Consider the following 15818-nt stretch of genomic DNA (forward strand, 5'->3'; position numbering starts at 1 on the left):
CATCCCCTTATCGGCGTTCTTGTAGGATGCCGCCAGCAGCTGGTCAAACGCAGGATAGTCCCGGCCCAGCAATATTGGCACTGGAAGGTCTTCGACCTCTCCTACATCCATCTCCCAGGCTCCTTGTTGAGTAGACAATGTAATTCGGTAGCTTGGGACTTGTCGAATATCGCCGTGGACGCACATGACTGGTATTCTTGTAGTCTTCTTAGCTTGAGCCGGAAGGACTCCTGGTTGGGCCAGCGTTACCGAACTCCCCGAGTCTAGGGTGGCGGTTATAGCCTGACCGTTAATGTGGACAATTCTTCTGGGAGCTCCAGGGAGGGTGGGTCCGTGTTGTCCACATCCCGACAGCCAGGAGCGAGCGCTTGGTTGGGTTCGGTCTGTAGGCATGGGTTCGTCCTCTAGGTTAAGTTTTGTCGGTCTGTTGCCTGGTCGAGAGGTGCCCTCCGATGGTCGCCATGGCGGGGTCATTCTCCGGGGTGGTGGTCCTGTTCTCTCTCCTACCTCACGGCCTGCTGATGCCTCGGCAAGCTCTACCGACTCCACCATTTCCTTCATGGTGGTGGGTCCTCGCATGCCAACGGCGTGGCATAGACGTCTAGGGAGGGCTCTTAGGAGACGGTCCACTACCACCCTTTCGGCCACTTGAGATGCCGAGGGGTTGTCCGCCAATAACCATAGGTGAGCAATCCTTGAAAGTTGTGTGGTTTGGTGTCTCACCGGGAGCTTCTCCTCGTACGTCCACTGAAAAAACTTCTGGGCCGCACTAATCGGAGATAATCCTACTCGGGCCATGATTTCCGCCTTGAGGGTATCATAGTCTTCATTGGCGGGAGTCGGTAGAGCGTAGTATGCACGTTGGGCCTCTCCCGCGAGGAATGGAGCAAGGATTTTCGCCCAATTTGCCCGAGTCCAGCCCTCCCGAGTCGCGATGACCTCAAACAGATGAAGGTATGCTTCCACATCATCTTGCTCGGTCAACTTGGTTAGCAGACGGTGAGCATTGGTCCGATCCTCTGGTAACGGTACCCGCGCTGCTATACACTCACTCATTTTCTCCATGGCCCGCTCAGTACGGTCTTGTCTCGTGGTGAGAACCTCGACCAGCTGTTGCTGTCGTACACTGATCCCCGTGAGTCGACGGGCAAGGTCTTCCATAATTCAGAGGTGATAGGAGAGAGAACCGATCTGGAAAAACAAACCACGAAAAGAGTTGTTAATGGTTTGGTACGTGTCGTTTTCTCACCAATACGCCCGCATTCTCCACCAGTGTGGCGGGTGGAGAAATGACACGTACACCAGAACTTAAACACACACACCCCGGAGGGGAATTTATTTAAAGGAATATGTGTTCCCGTGGCCGTGAAGGATCTCCCAGGTGTCCGTGACTGGGTGACTTCGGTCCGGGAGGTTTAGAGGTGAGGTGAGCTCGTAAAGCTCGTGGTGATCTCCAGCTGGTTTGTGTTCTTCCCCGTGTTCCTGTGTGACTCGATCCCAAGGCGAACTGCCGGTCGTTAGTCCGAGCCTGCTTACGAAAAGGGAAGAGACACGTTAAAGCCTGCATACCATGGAGTCGTACCTCCCCCTGCTTTGGGTTTGTCAGGCTTTTATGCTGCCTCTCATTATTTCCTAACGACCGGCAGCTGCGCCTCAATGAAACCCTCTGTTTCCATGGCGACGCTGATTGTGCTAAGGGAGACTCGTCACACAGACATATGTTAATTTCGTTGGCTAATTACAGGGCCCAACATTAACCCCAATGATGGAAATAAATAATAACTTTACTTGTAACAGTTTTGTTGCAAAGCACAATCTTATGGTGAAATTAGATCTCGTGTTTGTTGAGTTAAGACCGAATTATTGTTGTATAAGCATCATAGCAAGAAGGCTAACAAACGTAAGAGTTAACGTTACCACCCATTAACATTAGCCCTTCATTGATGATGGATAACGTCACCGTAATCATACAGAGAGAACGTAGTTACATACCTTTATCTTTTGCTCCTTTCTCCGCTTCTACTTTGATTTTTTCTTATATTGGGCACCTGACGGCTTAAACCTTTTTCTCTCCATCGCTTTCATGTTTATCTGGCACTCGACAATCAAGACTAAACCACTTCACCTCCACATAATCGTTTTGGATTAACTTTTTTTATTAGCCATTTCACACACAATGCAGAAAAAAAACGTGGAAAAATAGGCCTGTGCTTTAAAATTATGAATGAAATGTGCGTTATTTAGAAGAAAGTCAAGGTGTGACTGATTTTAGCCCACTAAATGGGCCCCCCTCCTTGTCCGCTCCATTTGGGAGAGGTGAACTGTCCATCAGGGGATCAGCCCCTCCCCTTTACAGTTTTCACACAGCTTCTGCGCTTCTCAGCAAGCAGGGGCGGCGATTTGCCAATTCCCCACACAGACAGTTATATTATACATAATAGAAACCTGCTTTGCGGCGCGGATTATTTTTCTTTTTCAAGTGCTTGTGCCGCCCCCCACGTGTCGTGAAAATTTGGCGCCCCGGGCGGCTGCCCGGTTCGCCCGTGCCTAAAACCGCCACTGGGGATGAATACTTTTGCAAGGCACTGTACATTTAGAACTGGTGACAGCAAAAAGCATTGAAACACACATATCTTACAACATTTCTGACAGTGTATTTATGATGCTTCATTGCTAACAACACACACGTATTGCTATTCTGCCAAGTAACAGTCACATTGATTTTATAGTTTGTAGCATTATTTGTCAATTCTAGCATTCTGAAATGCAAGCGTTAAACTCTGAATTAAAATGCAAACATACAGTTATTTAATATAAAGAGTACTCTGCCTTATTCCTATAAAATAACCAGTATCTGTTTCCGATAAAACTGTGTTGTGTTTGCAATTGAATTTTTTGAATGAGAGACATTTTTTAACCAAAAAATTAAAAGATTAAACAATAAAGATATTTATTCACAGCCGTCTTTGCTCATAATTACCAAGGCTACCTATATTGGTGCAAGGCACTTTAATGTATATGAAAGCTCTTTGCATAAAGTACACACATTCTTATCTTGACACAACATATTTTAATTTGAGGCAGAGCGGTTCACACCTTTAAGCTTTTTACACCTTTTGTTCACACATAATGCATCAATGACTATTTGAGTCTTACTGTTTGTTTATCTGTTGCATTGGTTGGACATGTAACTATAAATAAGGGCACAGCACACAACATCTCTTTTTATGCTGCATTCAGGAGAATCTCATGTTATGATCGACATTCTGAAAAGCTCTTCCAGGTAAGCATAAAAATGTAATCTTCAATTCATTACATTGTAAATGTGTGACCGATGAAAGCATTAAAAACATAGACTTTTTTGAGTGTTTCACAGTTCCAAAGTGCTGTTTATTTCGAAAAGTAACTGTTACTTTGTTTCTTAACTTGTACTGATATTTCTGTTTTTCACAGCTGAATAATACCACACGTAAAAATCACAATGATCCCCCCAGTCCCCCTTTGCGTTTGGATTCTTCTGTCCCTTCCTTCCTTTACCAGCCCAGCGTGCTTTCGGGCCAAAGCAACCCAATGTCAAGATGCAGATTTTCTACCAGGGTCTGACTTGGGTGGGGAAGGCTTCGACATTACTAAAATGAAACGTACAGGGGCCTATGCCATTGACATGAGCAAATGGGAACGTGAAAACAACACGTGTTACCTGTGCACAAACCCGTTCATGCAGGGCAAAAAGCAGAAGCTTCCAATAGCGGTGGTTTACTGGCGAGCCGTCCAGAAATGCCATATGTCATTGTCCAGCACTGTTTATGACTCCAGTGAGTCCCTGGTGAGTTCAAGCTCTTCCGCTATAGAGAACAACTGGAAGGCTGGCCTGTCAGTAGGTGACTTTTCAAAGAAAGTATCTGTGATGGTGACTGGCACGAACTCCAAACTCGCTGAGTATTCCATGGCTAAGACCAAGAAGGATAAGTTCACTTTCGTTAAACAGGGGGTGTCCTGTGAATACTACAGGTAGGACAACATTTTTTTAATTGGCTATGTGATGCATGTCATGATTCTGGCAACTGTCAAAAACAAATTGAAATGTTTTCAATGTGTAGTTTATGTTACAAATTTAAAGTATCTCCTGCGGTTTTTAACATGCTTTACAACAAACCATGAGCAAATCATTCAGCACCATTTTCTCTTTAAAACTAAGTTTAATTCATCTCAAATTTGCAATAAAAATATGGTTTCCGTTTGCATTTATTTGCAGAAAATCACAATCGGAGAAACGGGTGAAAATAATACAAAATATTTTTTCCGACCTCAAATACTGCAAAGAAAGAAGTTCATATTCACTTTTATGCAATACGATACCAGTCATATTTCTACATAGGTTTAGGAAAAGTGATAAAATGATTTTATGTCATAACCTTGATGTTTAACACAGTTGTCATGTGTCTTGTCATGCTGTCCCGTCTTTCACATTGCTGTGAGGTTTGATTTTGTTAAAATTCAAGTCGACTTGAATGACCACACTACAAAGCTGATTTAATGAAAATGTGTTTTGCAAATTATGTTAAATCATTAAATGTATTTTAAAATATATATAATAATACATAAAGAATTGTTGCATTTTATTTAGTTTAATAAAAAATATGAGCACTCGTTCCAATATATGTATATAAAAAATATAACATAATGTAATAATATACTTTATAATAATAATAACTCGCTGAGTTAGCAGACATAACCATTCATATACTGACTGTATGTGTGTTTTGAGTGTTATACACTTTGATCCACAGCTATATGACATCCATCAAATCTTCTGTTCATCATGAATTGAGTCATGAATTTTCCAGCCTTCCAGATATGTATAATGAGGAAACCAAAACGATCTACTGGTCGCTTGTCGAAAAGTTTGGCACTCATTACATTACACAGGTAGCGCAAAAATGCATTCCATCTAAAGACTCCTCAGCATATTTTTGCATCTGTCAAACTGTACGTCACTTTCCACCGTAGGTCAAACTGGGTGGAGCTGTACATTCCGTGACCAGTGTGAAAGAATGCATGGCTAGTCTAAAGGACATCAGTGCGGACGACGTCAAAACGTGTCTGGGTGTGGAGGCTTCTGCAAGCATGGGGCCGGTCAGTGTAGACGCTGCAGTCAATCAGTGTAAACAGATGAAAGACAAAAAGCTCAACCACCACAGTTTTTCTCATGAATTTAGTGACAGGTTTGTGCTATTACAGCAATTTGAAATGCAATGCAGTAGTTCATAATAAGAACTCATCTCTTCCATTTTTTTAAAAAGGTTAATGACGATCACCGGTGGTCATACCCAAGACCCCTCTATTCTCTTCTCATCCCGTAATGACCCCGGCGCTTACAAGCAGTGGCTCTCGTCTGTACCGGAAAAACCAGATATTATTTCCTATTCATTGGCGCCCCTTCATCGGTTGCTGCCGGTCCGAAACCCAAAGCGAAAACAGTTACGTAGTGCCATCAGTCACTACATACTGCAGAGGGCCCTTGTGAAGAAATGCTCTACCCGGTGTAAAGTCGGAGTCGCAAGAAACTCCAAGGAACCCTGTTCGTGCAGCTGCCATCACAACCCAGGCGTGACACCCAACTGTTGCCCTGCACATCGTGGATTTGCTCGGGTAGCTGTGGTTGTGGAAAGGGCAACAGATCTACGTGGAGATTACTGGGACCAGACCGATGGCTATGTCGTTCTGACAAATAACAAAAAAGCTTTAGGTAGTACAGCAGTAATATGGAATAATAACTCTCCTAAATGGGGCTATTCCTTTAATCTTGGAGAGAAGATTTTGTCAACGGTCGATACGTTGAAACTAGAGGTTTGGGATAGGGACAGCGGGTGGGATGATGATCTACTGGGGACATGTTCTATTACACTTAAAGCTGGCAATAAACCTTCCTACTGTTCACTTGACCATGGTAGGCTGTTCTACAGTACCACAGTAACTTGTGCTCCTGGTTTATCTGGCACCTCATGTTCTGATTATGTCGGCTTTCCGATGTCCTCTTCTCTGGAGGATATGTACGTGTCACGACACGCACTGCCTGTTCCTAAAGATGTGCTGGTGAAAATGGGGGTGCTGTTGGATGAGCGCCTTGTTTCGATAGGTCATCCTCTTAGAAATGTAACCCCAATTTTTGAAGGCCCAGGAGCAAAGCGCAAAATGTATGAAAACCTGAAATAATGCTTTTTTTGCATCAGCATTTGCATCTTCCTATAAGCAATAATTAACTTTCAATTTGTACTTGTACTCTGTGTTTCCTTACACTTTTATGAAACGTGTGAGCTTTTCAGCGGTTAATAAAAGAACAAAAGCAGTAATGCAAATAATTGTGTGTCATTCTTTTTTGTGAATAGAGTGAGGGGGAGGAAACCTCTGACAGCAACTATTATTAACATTTTTTGATCAAATTACTTTCCTTATTCAAATTTTTCAAATAATTCAAATAACTTTAGGTAGAATTGCCTTTTGGTAAGTACTTTGAATCAGAATCAGGGCAGTGTAAAATAATCAAAAAAATATATGTATACTGTAAAACTTTGCTGTAACTTACTGGAGATTTTACTTAACTATTTCTTATATTTTCTTTCATGAAACAAACTAAATATCTTAGGTCACTGTTCTTGTTATGTAAGTGAATGGAAATTAAAGGAAATTAAAAACATTTTTACTAGAAAACAAAACAAAAATGCTTAGGTAGAAGTTCATTTTTTTGCAGTGTGTTGCTGCAAGAGGTGGGGTCAAGTCACATATGGTCAAGTCCAAGCAAGTCTCAAGTCTTAACCATCAAGTCTCGAGTCAAATCTCAAGTCACATTTCAGACAAATCAAGAAAGTCAAGCCAAGTCAAGTGTTCACCCTAAGCAAGTCAAGTCGAGAACTGATCAGTTTCCAGTTAAGTCAAGTCACAGTACTAAAATAAACAGAGGTAAAATGATACACATTTATACATGTTTATTTTTGCGCAGAAAAGATGAACTTATATACATACAGTATATTAAGGAAATCAATTGTAAATATGAATTCATTCAAGTGACGATCACTTGTCTATGTATGTGCTCAAAGTTTGGTTTCAGTAGTTCATTTTCAAATGTTTGCATAGACACAGAAATGGAAATACAGTATATGACAAAATGTAAGACTTAAGCATTTATATATGAACCTTACAAACTAAGTATTGTCACTGAAGATCTGCCTATTATATGCTATATATATATATATATGATGCTGTACTTGTGCTGTCCATTATAGGGCACAGTAGGGAATTTAAATCTAGTGATGGTAATCTTGGGTCATTTTATTGACATCGATCTTTAATCTTGTTAATCAAAATGAACGGATCTTTTTCATTTCAGCAGAATATAAATAAAATGTGTGTTACTATAGCCCAGTGATGAAGACTGATGCCGAATTTGTCATCTCTGCGGTGGACGCGCAATATGCACGTTTAATACGTAATATATGATCTGAGAATATTTGTTTTCTATTTCAACTGGTTTCATTATTTGACACCAACAAACGTTTTGTTGTTATTGTGAGTATAGCCTACACAAAACAAATATGACACTTTAAAGATTCGAAGGATGGAATTATTCATGTCAGTGTGACCGAAAAGATTCAATTTTCAAGATTCAAAGTCCATATAGCCGAACGTGACCATTGTGGAGCTCGACTGTTGCATGTCATGTTTGGCACGGTTGGAGTTGTACAGCGTTAAAGGCACAGGGGCTTATAAGTGCTGCAGAGTCGCAATCATTATTTTTAAAACGAATTGTATTACTTTATTTAACTTTGTTAAAAATCATTCTCGTGTCTTCCACTATAAGTCAAGTCAAGTCTCAAGTCACTTGCTCTCAAAGTCAAGTCATTTTCTCACTTCAATCAAGCAAGTCTCAAGTCCTGAAAATTGTGACTCGAGTCAGACTCGAGTCAAGTCATGTGACTCGAGTCCCCAACCTCTGGTTGCTGCTAATGCCAATAGGAAAGTAATTCAATCTACAGTACGTGCTGGCAAACCTGCTGCAAAACTACAGCAAAGAATATGTAGTATATAAGTATTTATAGATATATTATAATAAAATATGAAGGCCCATTTTACAGAATAAAATAAATGATAAAATATAAGAAACATTAAAAGGCCACAAATCCAGGTGTTTTCTGCAATTCTAAAAATAGTCAGTGTTATCCCCAGAATGTCTCTGTAAAGTTTCAGCTGAAAAAACACCACATATCTTTCTTTACAATATGTTGAACATGGCCATTTGTGGAAAACGGAAAATGCGCCGTTTTTGTGTGTGTCTCTTTAAATGCAAATGAGCTTCTGCTCCCCTCCCCGTATGCAAAATATGACGTAGAGCGCTTACACATGTGCTTTGGATGACATCACCACAAGCAATACGGCGGAAAGCACAATTACGTCTGTTATGCCCTATCCAACCAAAACCGACAAACCAGCAGGGGTCGCAGCACCTCGAGACGCTGGGCCACCAGGTCCTGGAGCTTCTATTTTTCAACCTTTCCGACTACCGGGAGCTCCAGCTCCCGACCGGGGTTGCATCGACTCACGGTTAGCGTCGTTCAAATGCCCTGGATAGAGACATTTCCAACTAGTCCTGGCTTGTTTCTCTACGTCTTTCCGGACCGGAGATACGGACCGGTGAATGTTGGTTTGTCAATCCGGAAGAAGAGTTCTCGGCGTCAGCCCGGGACTTTCGATCATTAAAAACACCGGCCCCCGAGGTCGCAGTGGGCCAAACTTGGGCTCGTCTGGAAGGTCTCCTCACCGCCTCCTTTTATGTTCCATTTTACATCCAACAACAGCACACATTTAGGGTTTCTTAGACAATTGTTTGCTGGCTATTGGCTACATCTACTCTTGCATGAAAATGGCTGACAGCGTGTCTCTGGAGGAAGGTGGAGCTACCCATTCATAAGTCTGAGTCTGCGAGCGGTCATGGGCAGGCGTAAACAATGTGACATCAGATTGTTAGGGGAGTCCCAACAGCTTGTTTTGTGTCACTGCTGTGGATTAAAGTAGATTACAATAAGAAGAATTGATGGATTTGTATGATTAAAGGGTGTTTCTGCACACACGCTGGTGACTCAATTTCTGGTAGATTAACATTTAAAAGTGCATTTTCTGGGATTGGAGCCCTTAAACATCATATTTGCATTTACATATTTACAGATGTCATGCACACCTGTTCAAAGGGGATTTGATGTGTGCAAAAGAAGTCACGAAACTTGAAATATTATGTCAAGATTCATGGATCCATGTTTTTGTTTCTGCTTGTTTGTCTCATGTCTGTTGCTGTTTAATGTTGCCCTAGCAACCAGGGTGCTGATTAGCAATCAGCTTGGCGAAACCTGTTGTGCATTGCTGGCTGCCTATATCTGCCCTGCAATTTCCCACGCTCAATGTCAGATTGTTGTTCACTGCCTCAGTTTACCATTGGATCGCTGCATCTGGAATCGACTTACCTTGTCAACATCCATTCATTGTCTTGCCTTTGGTCATTTTATTATAATAAACGTTGTTGTACTTGCTATTGGATTTTGTGTTCTCTTTGCCGTGACATATTATGAATAAATATGAATTAATTTACACATATGACATTGCATTGTTGTCTACACTGAGTTAGTAGTTTTAAACTCTGGAATTGAAAAAATATAGTATAAAATATAGTATAATATAAATGTAAAGTTTATGATAATTTATTATGACTGACAAATTGTTCATGTCTTTTATATGGTATCTTTTCATCTACTTTTTTCTCTTGTATTCTCTTGTTCAAGTGATTGTTTTGATCTGTTGTTTTGACCTTCTGTCATGCATTTCGAGCGACATGCTAATAACATGCTAGTAACAGTTAGCTAAATGTTAAAGCATGTTAGTAATGCCTTCCCTTCTGAAAAAATTGAAACTCAATAGAAACCACCACAGAAATGGTTTCCATTAAAATGCCACGCATGATTTATCTGCTGTAACACCCCAACAGAATCGAATACCAGGACGTACCATAATAGTTTTCATTAAACATTATACTGTGTTTGTGCAGGGTTCTATTTTTTTCAGCAGGGTTGGAAGTTGTTCTTACATAAACACTATCCAATGGGCTCTACGCATTTCACAGGAAGAACCCTAGGCAGTTTCTGGTTGGGGAGACTTAAAGCAGAGTCTCGCAATGTACAGCATCAGCCTAATTTAACTATTTTATCATTTTTCCCTTTCTCTCTGCTTTAAGTCTGTCCAAGTGGAAACTGCCTTGGGTTCTGACCACAAAACGTGGAAGTGCATAGACCATCTGCCCCAAACTTTACATGTTTGAGAAGAATCCTGAACTAAACACATCTACATGTCAACATCGAGTTAAAGTGCCACCAGCTGGCATAAGGCAACATGGCACAACTACATTTAACAAGTCCTATATTTACCTGCCTAAAGGGACAGTTCACCCAAAAATAACTAATCTGTCTTCATTTACTCCTCAGGTTGTTCCAAACCTGTATACATTGCGTTGATGTGCTAAACAGAAGGAAGATATTTGCATATTTTTGGGTGAACTGTCACTTTAAATCCATGTGTTTTACTACAGCCAGGTGGCAGTGTGAAGGTCTTTATTTGTTTTGAGTCTCTTGTTTGTCTTGATGTGCCATTATCTGCTGATCGAATCTTCAAAAACCACATTCTTTGCTTTTAAGCATTTTTGATATGATATAAATAAGATATATGATGTTAAGATGCAGTTTTCACACTATATGAAGCAAATGATACAATATGAGATACGGTTTGTAAACTTTTGAAAAGGTGATCAGTGTCATTTGTTATTAGGATACTCAAACACCATAACACCAGCTTTAAACTCAAACTAAACCTAATCTATATGCTAAATCTGATTGTTTGACCTGCAAAGATGTTGATTTAGGAACATGTCCTGTAAGCCAAGGTATTCTATTTATTTCCCTTCAGAAATCATAACAAAGTGCTCCAAGTCCATACAGTTCAGTATGTAAATAGTAAATTAAACGATCCAGCTAACAGAGACTGAAACAATGAAATGAAAAAAAGAAGTCAGTGAATTCTATGATGTTTCTCTCCACCCACCACTCCTCCCACATCACACTCATCCTCTCCACAGGAAGAAACGATCGCTGGCCTTCAATCTGGCTGGAAACAGTTGCCATGGTAATACTATGACAACGCCTTAGTCCATCTCATTAAGTGATGCTATGACCACAGCAGAAAATGAGACTCTTAAAGCTTAATAACGTCCTTCCAACACAATGTGCAGTATTGTCCATGTGTGCCCATGCAGCTGTTTTTTAAAGAAAACTCATCAAAATACTATATGGATGTAAAGACAAAACACTGATATATTCATGCAATGCCACAATTCAGTGGCTGAATTGAACAGCACATCCATTACAAACCACAATCTGAGTCAAGATTCTGTCCATTCATTGTGGTGGGAGGATCAGGAATATATGTGATACAGTGAGGGATACTGGCTTGTTAAAGCTGCATATAACCCAAAGTCTTTTTATTTAAACCCCTGAGAAGAAAAAAACAAGAATTGGTGAGTTGTGGAGTTGCCTGTAACCAGTGTGTGTGTGAATAAAGCTATTAACCCCATGTTGCTCGGGGCAGCTGTCTCTGTAATAAGTTTGCTGTAAGCCCACAGAACCAATTTCTTGTGAGTCAAAGGATGAGCCTGTAGAATTTGTGACAACAGGATCATTGTATTCATCCACCTCACTTCCTGGTTCAGTAAACCTCCTACTGTAATAAAGAGCAGCTTAAAGCGGCCCTGCAAAGGTGTTTCATGCATTCTGACTTCTTTACAATGTTAAATGTGCTGTCTTATGCTTAACATGGTCAACTTGTCAAAAAACGACAAATGCTCGATACACTCCCCCAGCGATTGTACAGGTTTCGGAAAGTTTTTTTTCAAACATATAAAACTGTTTTGTGACAACTTTTCTTAGTTCCTTACAGGAAAGCAGGAGAAGTAGCATGCGCAGACGTCACTTTCACTTGTGTTCAGGATAGAGAGAGAGAGAGAGAGAGAGAGAGAGAGAGGGAGAGAGAGCGAGAGAGAGAGAGAGAGAGCATACGTTCACGAAATTCAGGTGATTGTTTGTTCACTGCATTTGGGGTGATGAATGTTATATAAACGGTGGATATAACGCTGCTTTTGGAGATCATTTGAAACTGATATATGGAGCCGTCCCAGCGCTAAAAGATGCCGGACATGAACCGCATGTGGTGAGTGAAACTGATGTCTGTGTTTTGTTGACAATAGGTGAGCACGTGCTTTGGTTCAGCCTACCCCTCTCCCCGCATGCGCCGTATGTTTTTGGAAACAATCATACAGCTGTATATATCTTTTATAAATGTGATCAAACTAAATAGTCTTCATAGATACGATGTATGCAATACTACTATAAAGGTACTCAAGATTAATATGAGATTGGCAGAAACCCTGTGTGTTACGCCCGCTTTAAAAAAGGCAGGATATTGTATTTAAGGACAAATTCTTTTATAATAGCTGCTTTTCTTTTTAATATTCAAACACACAGTGAAACAAAGCTAACAAAATATGACAATTATGACAATTGTTATGAATTCTACTGTATTACATTTATTAGTCTGTGTCTTTTATAGCTTATATGACTGCTGCTTTTTTTATTATTTTTTGTTGTTGTCATTAATCATTATTATTAGTCATCCTTTATGTTTGTCACTGGGTTTAGCAAATATCTAACCAATAAAAAGTATTAAAAAGTTCTAATCATAGATTAGTGATTAAAAGTATAAAACTGTAGGCCTTTGCAATCTTTTCTTGAAAAAGAGCGAATTTGGACATAAGGTTTCAGAAGGACAGCGACAATATGCTTCTCCCAGACAGCAAATTCTGTATGTTTGCTCAAAGCTGCAATCTATAACTTCTGCCTCTTGACTGACAGACTTTTCATCTTTATTTGAGACAAAGGTGACTTGCTACTTTAAAAAATGATGTCAAACTGACATTCCCCTTAACATTGTACCTGACAGCTCAAGTTATAAATCATTACATCAGCTTAGTTTTGTATCTGGGTAAGGTAGGGAGACAGTTTTGGATGCTAATCTTTCACTTGCTCATTAACCTTTTCTTTCAGAAAATTCTCAAATCTCGGCGCCACATGGGATACTTTAACAATTTAACATTAGTAAACACAAACTAATATGATAGTTAATGTCAATACAATTGTTCATGTTAGTTCATGGTTACAACATTTGATTTTAATAATGTTGCAGTAAATACTGATATAAACATAAACTAAGATTAATAAATGTTGGAGAAGTATTGTTCAGTGATATGTTGCAATCACTAATGTTAACAAATACAAACTTAATGAAAAGCGTTAACGTTACCAATGTAGCATGATCTGCTTACAGCAAATTGCCGACAAAAATGTAAAATATATATAAAATAATAAATACAAATAATTAACAGTGTTTTTGCAATCGTTCTTTTACTTTGATATCCAGTATTAGTTTGATCAAGTTTGAATACTATGTATATTTTTGGGTGCAGGACATGAAAATATACAGTCAGGGGAAGTGAATCAGAATGATTAAAAAATACAGATACTGTCATTTTTGACACAGAAGGAGTAAAACTGAATCATATGCTGTAGGCCTAATAAACACTGTTACGATTGTTAAATTATCTTGATTATTTGTTGAAATAAACAAACCTAGACACAGGTATGAGTCAAATTTATTTTATGTGGTAAACACATGTGCTGTCAATCCAGCTGAACTTGCATTGAACCCTAAATATTATTTTGAATATGTGACAAGGCCACATGCTGAGCTTGTACATTTCACCCAAAAGCAAAATCTGACCTTCTGAGAAAAGGAGGGGGTAGGAGAGCAGAATTCTGTTGGAGGCAGAGACAAAACCATCATTGAAAAGGCTCGGAGAGACATCCCGAAATAAGTAAGAGAAATTGCCAAGGGAAATAAACAGAACAGGCTTTAAAAATTTAAGCAAGAATTGTGAATATCTTTCCTTTTCAGTCATCTTCACTTTACAAGATCCCCCAAGATCATTGGGTTTAAACACATAATAAAAATATGACAATGGAGATGGAGACTACCTTTTTTTCTTCCAGCCATGAAACTGAAATAGACAATACGATACTAGAGTCAATTTCTATCACATTTTCTCTAAAGAGAACTGAATTCGACAAACAAACAGCACATCTACTTTTAGCTAGCGTGTGCATGAGATCAAGTTGGGTTCCTGGCAGGCCTTGGTCTTGTTCTAGGTGAGATATGAGGATGACAGCAGACAGAGATATCAGCAGAAATATCTGTCCTGTGACCTTGCTTTCCCATCTGGCAAATGGGAGAGAATGAAGACAGGATTTGAGTGCCGAGTTATATTACGCATACAGGAGTTAATGGAAAACACCCAAGAGTTACAACCTTCAGCTATCGATCACAAAGTGCATTTGAATTGAGCTGTGTGTTCAATGTTGCTACTTTACTTTGCTTGGTGTGAACCAACCAGTAAATGCGTTTTTAAATAAAACAACACCTAAAATAAACAATTCATGGTATTAGACAGGTCCATCACTTTGATTCAGAGGGGTGAAAGCAGGCGGAGGACGTAGTGGACCATTCTCTTCACAGAGCCTGGGACAATTTTAGTGTTATTGGCATAAAAAGAATAAAAGAGGCAATAAAAACGTGTGGTACACAATATCCAGCCCTGGTCCAGCAACACTTCCGGTTTCATTTTTTTGTTGTTAACTTGTATTTTGTTTAAACGTTTGTGCAGTGTTAACTAATTGAAACTTTACAGTAAGTGCTTCTGGACCAGCACGGTTAACATCTTCCAAAGTGGTCTATACATCCACAACATACTGTACAGCTCTGGATTCTGTTTCTACCACACATTGTGTTCAACCTGATCTTATAGGATTTTTTTTTAAATGTCCAGTGTATAAAATTTAATGATGAGGTTGCAAATTGCAACCAACTGCTTATTCCACCACTTTCTTCCAAAGCATTACGGTGACTGACAAATGTCTAAGATTATGTACTAAAAGATTTTGTACACAAAAATGTACGAATTTATGAAAAAGCAAGAATGAAGCACTCTTAATTAAATAAATAAAGTAATGAACAGCAGCTATTCTCATTATTCTGTTTCTGACCTCTTCCCCCTCCTCGGGATGCCCATCCATCCATAATTGCTATAAGATTAAAAATGAAAAAGTAAAAGCAAAAATTAAATTAAAAGTACCCCACTCAATAATTAAACATACAAAGTGGTCAGGTTGCATGACAACAGGTTAGTATAGTACTTTAAAACTTTAGTTTATTGTTTCATACAACATATTATATTACATATTTACAAAAACAACGTGCAGTATAATCTCATATTGAAGTATGTAAGGCAGTATTTTAAACAAAGCCAGTCACAAACTCAGTTGTTGGCTGCACCTGAGAAATGGCAAATGCAATTTTTGTATCTTTCTTATGGGTACAAGCCAATAGTTGTTATGTATTTTCTGATTGTGTGCCATCATCTCTTTACGCAGCTGCCATTTAATTTAGGCGATGGAGGGGCTGGGTGGACTCCAAGATGCAGAGACATCAGCCTGGTGTTTACGCTCATTCCCAGACAGAGAGAGCCGCTCAAATCTGTTGCATAACCCCATCCAAGCTTAACTCATGTAAAACATATGTTTTCAATCAGCTGTGATCTCCAGTGAGTTCCCGCATGCGGG

At 39.6% G+C, this 15818-nt stretch overlaps 1 protein-coding gene across 2 annotated transcripts; it reads left to right on the forward strand.

The window, feature by feature from the left end:
* The first annotated feature begins 3180 nt into the window (after positions 1 to 3180).
* Positions 3181 to 6325, forward strand: LOC130428837 (perforin-1-like). Of its 2 annotated transcripts, none has more exons than XM_056757113.1 (5): positions 3181 to 3283; positions 3454 to 4011; positions 4791 to 4929; positions 5011 to 5225; positions 5304 to 6325. In XM_056757113.1, the coding sequence occupies exons 2-5, from the start codon at positions 3482 to 3484 to the stop codon at positions 6214 to 6216; spliced, it is 1797 nt and encodes a 598-aa protein (XP_056613091.1). In that variant the 5' UTR covers positions 3181 to 3283; positions 3454 to 3481; the 3' UTR covers positions 6217 to 6325. The 2 variants fall into 2 exon arrangements, with proteins under 2 accessions (XP_056613091.1, XP_056613090.1); XM_056757112.1 differs by having other exon boundaries at positions 3241 to 3297.
* The last annotated feature ends 9493 nt before the right edge of the window (positions 6326 to 15818 follow it).

This window comes from Triplophysa dalaica, chromosome 9 (genome assembly GCF_015846415.1).
Source record: "Triplophysa dalaica isolate WHDGS20190420 chromosome 9, ASM1584641v1, whole genome shotgun sequence".
NCBI lineage: Eukaryota > Metazoa > Chordata > Actinopteri > Cypriniformes > Nemacheilidae > Triplophysa > Triplophysa dalaica.